The sequence below is a fragment of the Hyla sarda genome, chromosome 5 (assembly GCF_029499605.1).
Source record: "Hyla sarda isolate aHylSar1 chromosome 5, aHylSar1.hap1, whole genome shotgun sequence".
Classification (NCBI taxonomy): domain Eukaryota; kingdom Metazoa; phylum Chordata; class Amphibia; order Anura; family Hylidae; genus Hyla; species Hyla sarda.
Window position 1 is genome coordinate 121937635 of NC_079193.1, and position 16980 is coordinate 121954614.

Sequence of the window (16980 nt, forward strand, 5' to 3'; positions counted from 1 at the left end):
CCATAGGGGACTATTCATAGCAATACCATGATTGCTAATACTGATCTGTTCTATGTATAGGACATAGAACAGATCAGTTTTTTCGGTCATCTTCTGCTCTGGTCTGCTCGATCACAGACCAGAGCAGGAGACGCCGGGAGCCGCACGGAGGAAGGAGAGGGGACCTCCGTGCGGCGTTATGAATGATCGGATCCCCGCAGCAGCGCTGCGGGCGATCCGATCATTCATTCAAATCGCGCTGCCGCAGATGCCGGGATCTGTATTGATCCCGGCACCTGAGGGGTTAATGGCGGACGCCCGCGAGATCGCGGGTGTCGGCCATTGCCGGCGGGTCCCTGGCTGCGATCAGCAGCCGGGATCAGCCGCGCATGACACGGGCATCGCTCCGATGCCCGCGGTTATGCTTAGGACTTAAATGTACGTCCTGGTGCGTTAAGTACCACCGCACCAGGACGTACATTTACGTCCTGCGTCCTTAAGGGGTTAAAGTGGGACATAAAAATGAAAAATTTGATTTTTAACACTAAAATGCTGGTGTTACCCCAAACTTTTCATTTTCACAAGGAGTAATAGGAGAAAATGCCCCACAAAATTTGTAACCCCATTTCTCTAGAGTAAGGAAATACCTCATATGTGGATTTAAAGTGCTCTGCGGGTGCACTAGAGGGCTCAGAAGGGAAGGAGCAACATTGGGCTTTTGGAGAGCGAATTTTGCTTAAATGGTTTTTGGGGGCATGTCGCATTTAGGAAGCCCCCATGATGCAAGAACAGTAAAAAAAAACCACATGGCATACTATTTTGAAAACTACACCCCTCACACAATTTAATAAGGGGTGCAGTGAGCATTTACACCCCACTGACATTTGACAGATCTTTGGAACAGTGACCTGTTTAAATGAAAAATTACATTTTTCATTTTTACGGATGACTGTTCAAAAAAATCTGTCAGACACCTGTGGGGTGTAAATGCTCACTGCACCCCTTGTTAAATTCCGTGAGGGGTTCTGTTTTGGCACCATGGGGGCTTTGTAGACACACATAGCCTTCAATTCCAGCCTAATTCTCTCTCAAAAAGCCCAATGGCGCCCCTTCTCTTCTGAGCATTGTAGTTCACCCGCAGAGCACTTTACATCCACATATAGGGTATTTATATACTCAGAAGAAATGGGGTTACAAATTTTGGGGGGCTTTTTTCCTATTACCTCTTGTGAAAATGAAAAATTTGGGGTAACACCAGCATTTCAGGTAAAAAAAAAAGAATTTTTAATTTTCATGTCCAACTTTAACGAAAATTTGTCAAAGACCTGTGGGTTGTTAAGGCTCACTATACCCCTTGTTACATTCCGTGAGGGGTGTAGTTTCCAAAATGGGGTCACATGTGGGTGTTTTTTTTTTTTTTTTGCGTTCATGTCAGAACCGCTGTAACTCAGCCACCCCTGCGCAAATCACCAATTTAGGCCTCAAATGTACATGGCGTTCTCACTTCTGAGCCTTGTTATGCGCCCGCAGAGCATTTTACACCCACATATGGGGTATTTCCGTACTCAGAAGAAATTGCGTTTTAATTTTTTTTACACTAACATGCTGGTGTAGCCCCCAACGTTACCTTTTCATAAGGAGTATAAGCAGAAAAATCCCCCCAAAATGTGTAACGCAATTTCTTCCGAGTACGGAGATACCCCATATGTGGCCCTAAACTGTTGCCTTGAAATACGACAGGGCCCTGAAGTGAGAGAGCCCCAAAGAAGGAAATAGCAATAGGGGCGGACCTGGTTACAAGGATCATGCTTGTCTCCACCAAAACTCTACAGCAGTGTTTCCCAAACAGGGTGCCTCCAGCTGTTGCAAGACTCCCAGCCTGCCAGGACAGTCCATGGCTGTCCGGCAACACTGGGAGTTGTGGTTTTTCAACAGCTGGAGGTGCCATTTAGGAAACACTGCCGTATGAGACGTTTTCATTTTTATTTTGGGGGGGGGATGTGTAAGGGGGGGTATATTTAGTGTTTTACTTTTTATTATGTGTTAGTGTAATGTAGCGTTTTTAGGGTACATTCACACAGGCGGGGCTTCACAGTAAGTTTTCCGCTGGGAGTTTGAGCTGCGGCGGAAAATTTGCCGCAGCTCAAACTTGTAGAAGGAAACCCACTGTAAACCTGCCCGTGTGAATGCACCCTGTACATTCACATGGGGGGGGGGGGGGGGGGGGGGGGGGCGCCCCAAACCTTCAGTTGTGGCAAAATGGACAACTCCCAGAATGCACTGACAGACCGTACATGCTGGGAGTTGTAGTTTTACAACAGCTGTAGGCACACTGGTGCGGAACCACTGAGTTAGAAAACAGACTCTAGCTCAGTGATTCCAACCCGTGTGCCTCCAGCTGTTGCAAAACTACAACTCCCAGCATGTACGGTCTGTCAGTGCATTCTGGGAGTTGTAGTTTTGCAACAGACGGAGGCATACGGGTTGGAATCACTGAAGTTAGGAAATAGCCTCTAGCTCAGTGTTTCCCAACCAGTGTGCCTACTGCTGTTGCAAAACTACAATTCCAAGCATGGCCAGACAGTCAGGGATGCTGGGCGTGTAGTTCTGCAATATCTGATGTTGCAGAACTACAACTCCAACTCCCAGTATGCCTGGACAGTCTGGGCATGCTAGGAGTTGTAGTTATGCAACAACTAGGGAAGAACAGTTTGGAGACCACTTAGTAGTGGTCTCCAAACTGTAGCCCTCCAGATGTTGCAAAACTACAACTCAAAGCATGCCCAGACTGTCCAAGCATGCTGGGAGTTGTAGTTCTGCAACATATGAAGGGCCAGATATTGCAGAACTACATGCCCAGCATCCCTGACTGTCTGGCCATGCTGGGAATTGTACTTTTGCAACATCTGGAGGGATACAGTTTGGAGACCACCGTATAGTGGTCTCCAAACTGTGCGACTTCAGATGTTGCAAAACTATAACTCCCAGCATGCCCAGACAGTCAGTGCATGCTGAAAGTTGTACTATTGCAACATCTGGAGGACCACAGTTTAGAGACCACTACACAGTGGTCTCCAAACTGAGACCCTCCAGATGTTGCAAAACTACAACTCCCAGCATGCCCAGACAGCCTTTGGCTGTTTGGGCATGCTTGGAGTTGTAGTTTTGCAGCTTTTAGAAGGCCACAGTGAAGATCACTTACCGCGACTTTCACTGCAGCCTTCTCCGCCACACTTCAGCCGCGCTCCTCCTGCTGCCACCGCTGCTCCGGGATGCCGCCTCCGCCGATCCAGGTAAGCCGGGCCATGCTCTCCCCTCGCCGCCCGTGTTCCCCCCTCTCTACTCTGTGCCCTGACTTCGATCGGTGAGCAGAGCGGGGGAAATTAACTCTAACCGCCCCCTCCGGCCATTGGTGGTCAGCCTGACCGATCAATGGCAGGGGATTGGAGGGGGTGGCATCATTCTTATTTTCCGGGCGGCCCGGATCGCGGCAAATCGTTGGTCTGAATTGACCTACGATTTGCTCTGATCGCCGACATGGGGGGCGGGGGGGGGACTCAGGACCCCCCTAGGCATTGCCACGGGATGCCTGCTGATAGATATGAGCAGTCATCCCGGTCCGATCACCGCCCGGAGGGATACGCCCTCCGTCCTTAAGTGAAGGGACGCGAGGGCGTATGCCTACGCCCTTCGTCCCCAAGGAGTTAATGTTACTAACTAAATTTATTGATGTGTGATTTATTTCATGTATTATTCATTTATATCTGACATTGTGTCATTGATATAGTTTGTATATATATTCATATATATCATGGTGTGTTTACATTACTCTTTTATGTCAATCTATTCTAATCAATAAACCTGCATATAATTTTTATTATAACTTTTTTTTTATTTTATTTTTATTATATTGCAAAAGTTACTTCTACCACTACTTCCTAGAACTCATATCTGGGAAAATAGTCAGTCCCAGATATGGTGAATTGCATTGTTTGTATATTTTTTTGGCAATTCATAACGGTTGTAATATTTTTAATATTGTTGACCATAAATAATAATTCATAATCGAGTTTTACCCCAATACACTGCAAAGTGAAAATTGCTTAGGTAGGCTTGATTGCTACTTTATGCTTACCCACAAGTCAGCCTGCGACCTTTTGTGCAACTTTTGTAAGCAAAAAACCCCCTCTAAACCAATTGATAAATCACCCTCATAGTTAAAGAGAATCTATCAGCAGTTTACACCTTACTAAGCTGCTGAAATTAGACTATAGCACGTGATTAATATAATACTGTTCTCATGCTTTCCCTTTCATTGACAGCAATATGTGAATAGGTGCACTTTTGGTGCATTGGGTGTGTCACCTTGCCCGAAAGGGTGCCACTATGCCCACACGCCAGCTGCTGTAACAATACCTCTTTATAAATATTTATTGTACTTCCCTGCAGTGACAGTCGAATTCAGCTTGAAAATTTTGTGCTCACATTAATAAGTTGTTACTGCACAACTGCAAGATATCAGAGCTGGATTCAGCTATGTCACTGTACGGGATGACTATAAATATAAAGGATGCATTGTTACAGGAGCTGACAGGTGTAGCCGTGCACGAGTAGCATTATTTTATCCCTAATGTCTTGATTTACATATTACTATTAATGAATATTACTCAAAAAATAATGAATGCAGCCTTACAGTGAGGGAATACAAGCGAGTGGAACAAGAAAGATTACAGATTGGGGATCAACAGGAAATCACTGGGGTGTGTAAGGGGAGGGGCCCCTATAAACCCCATTGGTTTCCTGTCCCTACAGCTCCTAAAGGGAGCATCCTCCATCATAGCGCCATCATGAAGGGCGGTGCAGTGGAAAGAAGGTTTTACCATTTTAAATTAGTACACCAGAATTTGAAAAGGTATCCCCTATCATAAGTGTCAGATTGCAGGGGGTTCAACCTCTGTGCCCTGGCAGTCCGCACAAAAGCACGTGTTGACCACCACACTAAGAGGTGGCTGACATGCCCCCTCAATACAACGCAATGGGAGAGCCGGAACGCTGCTTTCGGCAATTTCAGCTCTGCCATAGCGCTGCATTGAGAAGGCGCTATGATTTTGTCTATTTTCTTTATCATTTCGCTATAAACTGACATACCACAATAACAGCACTAGCATTGTTTAATATATTATACAGTCATTACGCCACTCACTAAGATGACCACCAATTTTTCTATAATCTCAATTCAATTCCTGACATATGGCCATTGGCATGTAATTCTGAAAATGTGCAACCTAATAAATGGTGGTCAATTAAAGAGTAGTTCGGCGCGCACTTATTTCATTTTATCCCGTCAGGGCTGCAAAATAAAAGAAAACACACTTTCTCTTACCTGCCAACGAGCCACCGGAGCTCCGGTACACTCCGGTACAGGTGTTCGGTCCCCGGGCTGTATTCTTCTTACTTGCTGTCACACGGAGCTTCAGCCTATCACCGGCCGCAGCGATGTCCCACCTCGGTCGGTGATAGGCTGAAACTCCGTGTGACGTGCTGGGCTAACAGGAAGTAAGAAGAATACAGCCCGGGGACCGAACACCTGTACCGGAGCTCCGGGGGCTCTTTGGCAGGTAAGAGAAAGTGTGTTTTCTTTTATTTTGCAGCCCGGACGGGATAAAAGTGCGCGCCGGAGTACTCCTTTAATAGAAAAAAAAAATAGATAAATAAATAAAAATTATGTATCATAGCAAACAGGTTATGGTCTTACTTGTTTTTTACCTTTATGTCTTCGATCATCTTTAAAGCCCAGTGTAGTAAAGCTAGGTAAAAGTTTACTTGACAGAGAACTTAAATCCACTGGATGAGTCTCTTCCTCTACAAAAAAATTAATAATTATTATTAATAACATTATTATTATTAATAATTTTACATATCTAGAGGTTTGGTAATATTAATCCCTTAAAGAGTACCTGTCATGAGCATGATTACATTTTTTAATCCTCCTAGCTCACTCCCTCCATTATAATTAACCACCCCCTGCCTTTATTTTTTTTAGTTTTCTACTTTGATATTGTTCTGTATCTCCTGCTCAGTCTCCACAGACTGGAAAGGGGCATTCCCTGACAGGTGTGACATCCGCTGAAGCCCTGCTGGGGAGAACTTCCTCCCTCACTCTGCTACACACAGCATAGAGCAGCGTAGTGTGAGATGGGCTGTGATTGGCTGAGACTGCGTCACCCCCCTTCAGCTCTCTGCACTGAACTCTGCAATATGTCAGCTCTGTTCAGCATTAGGACTTTACAGACTAGCTGAGCTAAAAGGGAATGGGGGCTCAAATATTCAGCACTATACAATCTATGCACTGTGCTGAGCTGGTCCCACCTGCTTTTCCTGACTTTTGTCTCTACGAGGCTGCTGCAGGACACAATCTGCAAGCAGTACTGCAGGCAGGACCAGACGGACAACCCCTGGTGGCCAAACTTTCCAGGGTTAATTTAACACAAAGTTACAAAATTTTTATTAAGAAGTATATAAGAAAAGTAATTTAAATAGGCTTATCTATAACACTACTGTCATGCTATGTATTAATAGCTTTGGAATGCTTTTACCTATTGTACTGATTCTGATACAGTTTTTTCGTGACATTCTACTTTGTTAGTGGTAACATTTGGCAGCTTTTCTTTGTGAACCACTTAATTTTCTGTGAACCACTGTATGATCTGTGAATTATTCTTCAAATCAAGTTATTTTTAAAGGGAATCTATCAGTATCACCTTCACTAACCTGTTACAGGTTTGAAGTGCAGCTGACACTGATGACAATAATATTTATCGGTCTCCGCTCCATGTTATATGCAAATGACCTGATTTAAGCACGGGAGTATTATAAGCACCCAGTGCGCTGTGACGTCCGGCACCTTCCTAGTAACTCCTCGTCCCCTGTGCAAAGCCTCCTCTGCAGCAGATTTAAGCTCCAATTTGCAGAGTTTAGCACAGGCAAGGAAGGTTTTACTAGGAAGGCCGGACGTCACTGTGCACGCGGTGCAGGGACTGATAAAGATCATTGTCATCAGCGTCACCCACACTACAAGCCTATAACAACAAGTTAGTGCAGCTAAAATTAACGACCAATTCCATTTAAAAGGTGTAATGTAAGGGCATGGCTGTACTTTCCTTTTTTTCCACTGGTCACCTCCCTCTACGCCTTAAATAACAGGGGAGTCACTTACTGGTGAAGGGGGGCAAACTATGCTGTACTCTTGCTGCCGAGGGGGATTGTCCAGTAGGCCTCAAAGCTTCATTTGTAAATCTTTTTAAACTCTGATGTCAGCACTGGAGGGGTTAATTTGCAGATTTACTTTATACCCTCAAAACTTGCTGACAGGTCTACTTAAAGTGTACCTGTCATCAACAAAAACATATTATATAATGTAGATAATACAATTATATGTATATTTGTAATATACATTGGCTAAAAAATATGTATACTTTTGTCCCTGCAGCTATTGCCTGTGTGTCTTTATAAGGAGTCCAAATACAGGAAGTGATGGTGGACAAGCAGGGCTCTGTGACTCGCAACGGGCTCACACATCAGAATGATTGACAAGCCAGCAGCCTGCACAGAGCCCTGCTTGTCCTGCCCTCACTTCCTGTATTTGGACTCCTCAGAGACTAACAGGCAATAGCTGCATGGATAGCACTTTTTTACTCAAAAATAAAAATTTTTTTTAACCAATGTATATTGCAAATATACATATAATGGTATTATCTACATTACATAAAACTTTTTGTCAACGACAGGTACACTTTAAACCCCTTCCCGCCTTCGCCTGCAAGGCGCATTTGTTAGGTATATACCGTATTTATCGGCGTATAACACACACTTTTTAGGCTAAAATTTTTAGCCTAAAGTCTGTGTGCGTGTTATACGCCGATACACCCCCAGGAAAGGCAGGGGGAGAGAGGCCGTCGCTGTCCGCTTCTCTCCCCCTGCCTTTCCTGGGGTCTAGAGCGCTGCTGTCGGCCCTTTTCACCCCCTGGTTATCGGCGCCGCTGCCCGTTCTGTCCTCCTGACTATTGGTGCCGGCGCCGATAGCCAGGGAGAGAGAAGCGGCGCCGACAGCCAGGGGGAGAGAAGGGGCAGCGGCACCCATTGCCGGCGCCGCTGCCCCGTTGCCTCCCCCCATCCCCGTTGGCATAATTACCCGAGTCGGGTCCGCGCTGCTCCAGGCCTCCGTCGTGCGTCCCCGGCGTCATTGCTATGCGCTGAACGGCGCGGCGCATGACGTCAGAGCGCCGCGCCGTGCATAGCAACGACGCTGGGGACGCACGACGGAGGCCTGGAGCAGCGCGGACCCGACTCAGGTAATTATGCCACCGGGGATGGGGGGAGGCAACGGGGCAGCGGCGCCGGCAATGGGTGCCGCTGCCCCTTCTCTCCCCCTGGCTGTCGGCGCCGCTTCTCTCCCCCTGGCTATCGGCGCCGGCACCGATAGTCAGGGGGACAGAACGGGCAGCGGCGCCGATAACCAGGGGGTGAAAAGGGCCGACAGCAGCGCTCTAGACCCCAGGAAAGGCAGGGGAGAGAAGCGGGCAGCGACGGCCTCTCTCCCCCTGCCTTTCCTGGGGGTGTATCGGGGTATACACTCGCACACACGCACCCTCATTTTATCATGGATATTTGGGTAAAAAACTTTTTTTACCCAAATATCCTTGGTAAAATGAGGGTGCGTGTTATAGGCCGGTGCGTGGTATACCCCGATAAATACGGTAGTTGAAGGAGATCCAGACTAGAAACTAATAGCTAAAGGAAAATCTCTAATAACAAAGAAAAAATAAAACCCTAGGAAAATGTCTAAAAAGAAAAAACCTTAGTGCAAGATTGGCTAGGAAACTTTACACCAAAAGGTAACTTTGCAGGTCACAACTGTAACTTTTGTAAATGTAATATGTAACGCAAATTCCTTTAAATATGTGTAATAGAACATAGAAGTTCTTCAGATAGATTATGTTTTATTCAACTTTTGTGGTATATGCTAGCTTCTGTTCGTGCAGCTTCTATATGGGTAAGATGGTCAAGCAGCTATTTTTTTAGAATTAGAGAGCATATACACTGTTCGTTCAGGAAAAAGAGTGCCAGACTGAGGAGATACCTAAGCAGTAAGATTTACTGGATTAGATAGAGTTAATTTCCCTGTACCAGGAGTTAATATTAGCATTATTGTTTATCAATATAGCGCCCTTGGTTCCAGGGCACTTTACATTTGATAATACTCCAGCAAGAAGCAAACTGGATAATAAAGGTTAGGTCCTCTTGGGACTTACGACAGGAATGATCTTAGCTCTTTTATTTAGTTCCTGACTACAGATCTTTTAATATATTTATATACATGTCACATATGAAGGTTAAACTTTTGTTAATCTCCATGGTGATTCTTTCTGCATGCCCATATAAGGTGGTTTGACATCACAGTGCACGTAGAGGCCTGCAGAAGTACTGCAAAGTACAAAACGGCTGTAACCTCTATTCAGCTGTACACCCGTCTTAATGTGATAATTACCCCCTGTATTTTTGGGAGTATGCACCTCCAGAAGTTATTACTGGAGCTTTAACCCGCTTGCTGTAACCTGATATAGGCCAGACAATAATATCTCTCTGCTGTATATACCATATAGTGGTTGGCCAATAAGGGCAATAATTTGGCCATCATCGGACAAACTCTTACCTGGAGGAGGAAAGATCCATCGAACTTAAAAGATTTATGTGAAATTTGTCACATCCAGTATATTCTGCTGTAGTGTAACAGAATAATTGCATATTTAGACAGATGATATTCTAAAGCATTTAAAGCTTTGTCATGGAAAATGTCACTGATAACGGAAGTGACATCACATGAAAACAAACCATACCAGTGGACCATGTCACAGACTAAAGAAACTAAAAGGTCCTTTGGGTCTTTATTATATGCCGGAATGTATGCCGACCCTTATAAATGCTACAGATGGACAACTCTGGTCTATAATGACAAAATTCTCAGAGGAGTGGAATGGAGCTCTCTCAGAGTGCTCATTTAAACTCATTAGTATAATTGTGAAAAGAGAAGATAGAGAATTTCATGAAACACTAAAGATTGAGCATTTGCAGGAGTCCTTGCATCAGTATGACATCACTGACTAATTCAGTGAGCAAACAATTAAAGCTAATATAAGCAAAATTGGAGGAACATGCTACAAATGTTTCCTCTGACAACTCTAATTATGCCAATAACCACATTTATACGTGGAAATGCAAAAATCACAAATCCAAATCAATTTTGAAAAAGCACAGAAAACGCAATGTCAATTTCTCATCTTCTGAATTGGACATAATTCATCTAACAAGAAAGCAGCAGAAAATACCAATATCTACCACTTGAAAAACAGAATGAGATAGACACGGACCATTTTATTGTATTGAATATGTCAGCTAGAATTCTTACAACTGACCAGATTGAACGCTTTACTAATGGATTAAACTTTGTACTGGAAAAAACACCTAGATGTCTTTAAAATCTAGATGTATACTTTTTCCAGGAACCCTTAGATGGCCTCCATGTTGGAAAATGCAGTCCGGTGTACATCCTGCGCAATATATGCAATCCTTGAGCAGCAGTTCGAGGGTGCATACTGCTGTGTGAGATGTGAGCGAGTTGTTCATTTGGAAGCCCAGATCCTGGATCTAGAGGAACAGCTTGCAACATTGAGATGCATTGACAACCCGGAGAGGAGTCTCCGGCTCACTGAGCAGGTACTCTCTGGGGTAGAGGTGGGGGAGGATAGTGGGACGGAGGTGCAGGACAGTCAGGCAGTTAGCTGGGTTACAGTTAGAAAGCGGGGTAGGGGAAAAAGTGTCAGGGAGGCTAGTCCTGAACTGGCACACCCCAACAAGTTTGCCCGCTTGGCAGATGAGGGGGATGCCATTACAGAGCTAATAGAACTGCAGCAGGATACAGCCTCTGACCACCAGGAGGGTGTCTGCTCCAGTAAGGAGGGAGGGAGGGGTGCAGGGAAGGCCAGACAGGTACTAGTGGTGGGAGACTCAATTATTAGGGGGACAGACAGGGCGATCTGTCACAAAGACCGGGATCGCCGAACAGTGTGTTGTCTGCCTGGCACTCGAGTTTGGCAAATCGGGTCGACAGGTTGCTGGGCGGGGCTGGAGAGGACCCAGCAGTCATGGTACATATTGGCACCAATGACAAAGTAAGAGGTAGGTGGAGTGTCCTTAAAAATTATTTCAGGGACTTAGGCCGCAAGCTTAAGGCAAGGACCTCCAATGTAGTCTTTTCTGAAATACTACCAGTACCACGAGCCGCACCAGAGAGGCAGCGGGAGATCAGGGAGGTAAACAAGTGGCTCAGAAGCTGGTGTAGGAAGGAAGGGTTTGGGTTCATGGAGAACTGGGCTGACTTCGCTGTCGGTTACCGGCTCTACCGTAGGGACGGGCTGCACCTCAATGGGGAGGGTGCAGCTGTGCTTGGAGCGAAGATGGCTAGAAGGGTAGAGGAGTGTTTAAACTAGGGACTTGGGGGGAGAGAACCTACAGCAAAGAGGGGGAAGATAGTGTAGATAGAGAGGGGGGACTTAATGTACCTGGGGGTGGAGTGGAGGGAGGGGTTAGAATAGTTAATAGGAATAGACTTCATAAGAAAATAAAACTTACACCCTTGAATCCCATTAACCCCAATAACATAAAGGATGGAAATGTAAAGTGTATGTTCACAAATGCCAGAAGCCTAGCAAATAAAATTGGGGAGCTTGAGGCCTTGATACTGGAGGAACATATTGATAAAGTTGGGGTCACTGAGACATGGCTGGACTCCTTGCATGACTGGGCTTTCAATCTGCAGGGGTTTACATTGTTTCGCAAAGATAGAATGAACAGAAAAGGTGGTGGAGTCTGTCTGTATGTAAGAAGTGGTATGAAAGTCAGTGTGAACGATACCATAGTGTGTGATGATTCTGAGGATGTGGAATCACTGTGGGTAGAATTACAAAAGGAGGGAAATACTGAAAAAATTATATTTGGTGTAATCTACAGACCCCCTAATATCACTGAAGAGATAGAAGGTCGGCTGCAAAAACAAACAGAGAGGACCGCCCGGGTAGGTACAGTGGTAATAATGGGAGATTTTAACTATCCAGATATAGATTGGGGTCCGGGGTTGGCTAAAACTACAAAGGGGCGACAATTCCTAAATTTATTGCAGGATAATTTTATGGGCCAGTTTGTGGAGGACCCAACAAGAAGTGATGCCTTGTTGGATCTGATCATTTCCAACAACGCAGAGCTGGTTGGTAATGTAACTGTGCGGGAAAACCTTGGTAATAGCGACCACAATATAGTTACTTTTCACTTAAAATGTAGAAAAAGACAGGCGGGGAAGGCAAAAACATATAACTTTAAAAAGGCAAACTTCCCTGGGCTGAGAGCTGCACTACAGGACATAGACTGGGGGGAGGTGTTGTCAAACACTGATACAGAAGGTAAATGGGACATCTTTAAATCAACTCTAAATAACTATACAGCTAAATATATACCAAAGGGGAACAAATATAAACGATTAAAACTAAATCCTACATTGCTGACAAATGATGTTAAAAGAGCAATAAATAACAAAAAAATAGCTTTCAAAAAATACAAATCTGATGGGTCAGCTATAACATTTAAACAGTACAAGGAGCTAAATAAAATCTGTAAAAATGGAATAAAAACTGCAAAAATTCAGAATGAGAAACAGGTGGCAAAAGAAAGCAAAACTAATCCTAAATATTTTTTTAGATATATAAATGCAAAAAAAAACAAGGACAGAGCATGTAGGACCCCTTAATAATGATAATGGGGAGGTTGTCACAGGCGATATAGAGAAAGCAGAGCTACTGAATGGGTTCTTTAGTTCTGTATATACTAAGGAAGAAGGAGCTGACATTGGACAGGTCAGTGCTGGTAACACATCATGTAATGTACTGAACTGGCTTAATGTAGAGATGGTACAAGGTAAGTTAATTAATATAAATGTAAGCAAATCTCCAGGGCCAGGTGGATTGAACCCAAGAGTTCTTAGAGAACTAAGTTCAGTAATATCTGTACCCCTGTTCATGATATTTAGAGATTCACTGGTGTCTGGTATTGTGCCAAGGAACTGGCGCAAGGCGAATGTGGTGCCATTCTTCAAAAAGGGCTCTAGGTCTTCCCCAGGAAACTATAGACCGGTAAGTTTAACGTGCATTGTGGGTAAATTGTTTGAAGGACTTATAAGGGATTACATACAGGAATACATAGGGGATTATTGTATTATAAGTGATAGCCAGCATGGGTTTACTAAGGATAGAAGTTGTCAAACCAATCTAATTTGCTTTTATGAAGAGGTGAGTAGAAGCCTTGACAGAGGAATTGCTGTGGATATAGTGTTTCTGGATTTTGCTAAAGCGTTTGATACTGTCCCTCATAGACGTCTGAAAGGTAAGTTAAAGGACAAGTCTCACAGTAAAAAATTGTTCAGCTTTTAGTGCAGAAGGTAAAGTTATATAGGTTTGTAAATCACTTCCATTACCAATCCTGCTTAGAAACAAGCTTTTTCTGCATTCTTCTGTGTGACAGGAAATTCAGCTGTTCCAGGTTTTCATGACTTGCGACCCCCTATTCAGGCTGTTATCAGCAGCATCCCGGGGGCCGTGACATGAGAATTACCCAGAAAACCCCTGTGCTGCAGAGAGTTCCCTGTGCTCGGCCTTAGCCCCTCCCATCTGATTAATATGCACACTGTCCTCCCTCTGTTCTGCAGTGATTGGCTGAGCAGCACTGCCTATATGCCGGCTGATTCAGATCATAGCAGCCCCAGCAAACAGGCTGATTCTCTCCCCTCTCCTTGCTAATGTTTTTACACTGATAACGGAGGTGAGGGGAGCTGCCAGCGTAGAGCTGTCACACTGACCACTGGGGAGAGAGGAGTGCAGGGCAGAGAAGGGGTGAGGTGATTGGGCCACTGTAAAGCTGTTTCACTGAGAGGAGGAGGGGAGGGAGTGATTTGACAGTGTAAATCTGCAGCTTCAACTCTAGGGTCCCTCTCTCTGAGCACTGAGATTAGTTTGTTTCCTCGTGGCCACCCTGCTGTATAGGGCTATGATTGGAGCTCAGTGTTATGTGGGAGTGACTAACATAAGTTAGGGGTGGTAACAAGCTCTCTGCTCAGGCAGCTGAGAGCAGGAAATGTGAGCAGTGCATGCAGGGAAATGTAGTCTTTGAGATCACAGGGATAGCCACCATAACCAGGAAGTAACTGGAATTTATGAGCTGAATAGCCGGTGAATGGGGGCCGGAAAAAAAATCACAAACATGTCAGAGAGGTGGTAGGTGAATATACTATGGAATGGCTAGGTATTTTTTTTTCTTTGCTGCATAGGATATATTCTTTAAGGTCTTTGGGTTTGGAAACTTTAGTTTGCAACTGGATTGAACACTGGCTCATGGATCGTACCCAGAGAGTGGTGGTCAATGATTCGTACTCTGATTGGTCCCCGGTTATTAGTGGTGTACCCCAAGGTTCAGTACTGGGCCCGCTGTTTAATTTATTTATCAATGATATAGAGGATGGCATTAACAGCTCTGTTTCTATCTTTGCAGATGACACTAAGCTTTGTAGCACAGTACAGTCTATAGAGGATGTGCATAAGTTACAAGATGACTTGGATAGACAGTGTCTGGGCATCCACTTGGCAAATGAGGTTCAATGTGGATAAATGTAAAGTTATGCATCTGGGTACAAATAAGATGCATGTGTCGTATGTCTTAGGGGGGATTAAACTGGCAGAGTCACTGGTAGAGAAGGATCTGGGTGTACTTGTAGATCACAGACTACAGAATAGCATGCAATGTCAGGCTGCTGCTTCCAAGGCCGGCAGGATATTGTCATGTATAAAAAAGAGGCATGGACTCGAGGGACAGGGACATAATACTCCCCCTTTATAAAGCATTGGTACGGCCTCATCTGGAACATGCTGTTCAGTTTTGGGCACCAGTCCATAAAAGGGACACTGTGGAGCTGGAAAGGGTGCAGAGACGCGCGACTAAACTAATATGGGGCATGGAACATCTTAGCTATGAGGAGCAATTAAAGGAGTTACAATTGTTTAGTCTTGAGAAGAGACGTTTAAGGGGGGATATGATAAATGTATATAAGTATATTAATGGCCCATACAAAAAATATGGAGAAAAATTGTTCCAGGTTAAACCCCCCCAAAGGACGAGGGGGCACTCCCTCCGTCTGGAGAAGAAAAGGTTTAGTCTCAAGGGGCGACACGCCTTCTTTACCATAAGAACTGTGAACTTATGGAACAGTCTACCTCAGGAACTGGTCACAGCAGGAACATTTAACAGCTTTAAAGGGGTACTCCGGTGAAAACCTTTTTTCTTTTAAATCAACTGGTGCCAGAAAGTTAAACAGATTTGTATATTACTTCTATTAAAAAATCTTAATCCTTCCTGTACTTATTAGCTGCTGAATACTACAGAGGAAATTATTTTCTTTTTGGAATTCTCTCTGATGACATCACGAACACAGTGCTCTTTGTAATAATAATAACTCTTTATTTATTGTTGTCCTTAGTGGGATTTGAACCCAAGGCCCCAGCACTGAAAGGCAGCAGTGCTAACCACTGAGCCACCATGCTGCCCTTAGCATACATCTGCTATGCACGGTTGCTAAAATGGACAGAGATGTCAGCAGAGAGCACTGTGCTCGTGATGTCATCTGTGTTCCAAAAAGAAAGGAATTTCCTCTGTAGCATTCAGCATCTAATAAGTACTGGAAGGATGAAGGTTTTTTTTAATAGAAGTAATTTACAAATATGTTTAACTTTCTGGCACCAGTTGATTTAAAAGTAAAAAGGTTTTCACCGTAGTACCCCTTTAAAACAGGGTTAGATACATTCCTGGAACAAAATAACATTAATGCTTATGAAGAAATATAAAATCCCATCCCTTACCCAATATCGCGCCACACCCCTACCCTTCAATCCCCTGGTTGAACTTGATGGACATATGTCTTTTTTCGACCGTACTAACTATGTAACTATGTAATTTACAAATCTGGCAAAAATAGATTATTAGTCCTCAGCTTAATATCAAAAAGATTAAATGGTAGATGTCTGGTGTCAACACCACTGAAGAAGGGGTACTACTAATGTGCTTTGAACCCCGAAACGCGTTTGGTGACTGTGATTAAGCCTTTGCAAGTTATATCCAGTTCACACTACAGCTGCGGTTATACAGCGTTTATCGGAGAGTTCCTCTCTGGAGAGACTTTATTCATTTACCACCCATCATCCACCTCCTTTATGGATCCGCAATGAAATCTATTTGCTGAACCGGTACAGAACCCTCCACTACTGGAATATTACTTCTAGCTGCACGTACCAACTATCTACATTCAACGTTATCCAGTGCTTACCAGCCGGTGAGAGCGGCTGCACATCTTGCGACCATCACGCCGCCCCGGCTAGAGCGCATCTGACCATCTTCCATCTGCTTACCAGCGGTGCGGTGAGTGGCACAACTGTGCCAGCCATTATATTTATTTTGCAGACAACTTGAATGTGGAGTGGAAAAACCGGTAACAGCGATCCAGCTTCAATATTCATTATACAAACTGATCTGTATGCTATACCTGTTACAGGACATTATTATATTACAGGACACTTTTTCAGGACAATTCTAGGATATATATTTATTTTACAGGATACAACGTTACCATCTACAGGACTGCCATTTATATCATTTACAGGATATTTTTGAACATTTATTGTACAGAAGGTTTCTTTGATCAATAAGCATATCAAGCAGATTTTCTTTCTAGGAGGAACGTTTCCATTTTTTTATTTCTATTATTTTTATATGTCCACATTTCCATTATTGTGCATACCAGATACACTATCACTCTGATAAGTGTAGCACTATATGCAACAGTAACATATAGTG

At 44.1% G+C, this 16980-nt stretch overlaps 1 protein-coding gene across 5 annotated transcripts in view; it reads right to left on the reverse strand.

Moving 5' to 3' along the window:
- The window catches only part of BRD9 (bromodomain containing 9), a 284425-nt gene that overhangs the window by 93452 nt on the left and 173993 nt on the right, over positions 1 to 16980 (reverse strand). For all 5 annotated transcript variants that reach the window (XM_056520202.1, XM_056520201.1, XM_056520200.1 and 2 more), the window contains exon 11: positions 5746 to 5841. In XM_056520202.1, the coding sequence (XP_056376177.1) occupies positions 5746 to 5841 (96 nt within the window). The remainder of the gene's footprint in view (positions 1 to 5745; positions 5842 to 16980) is intronic.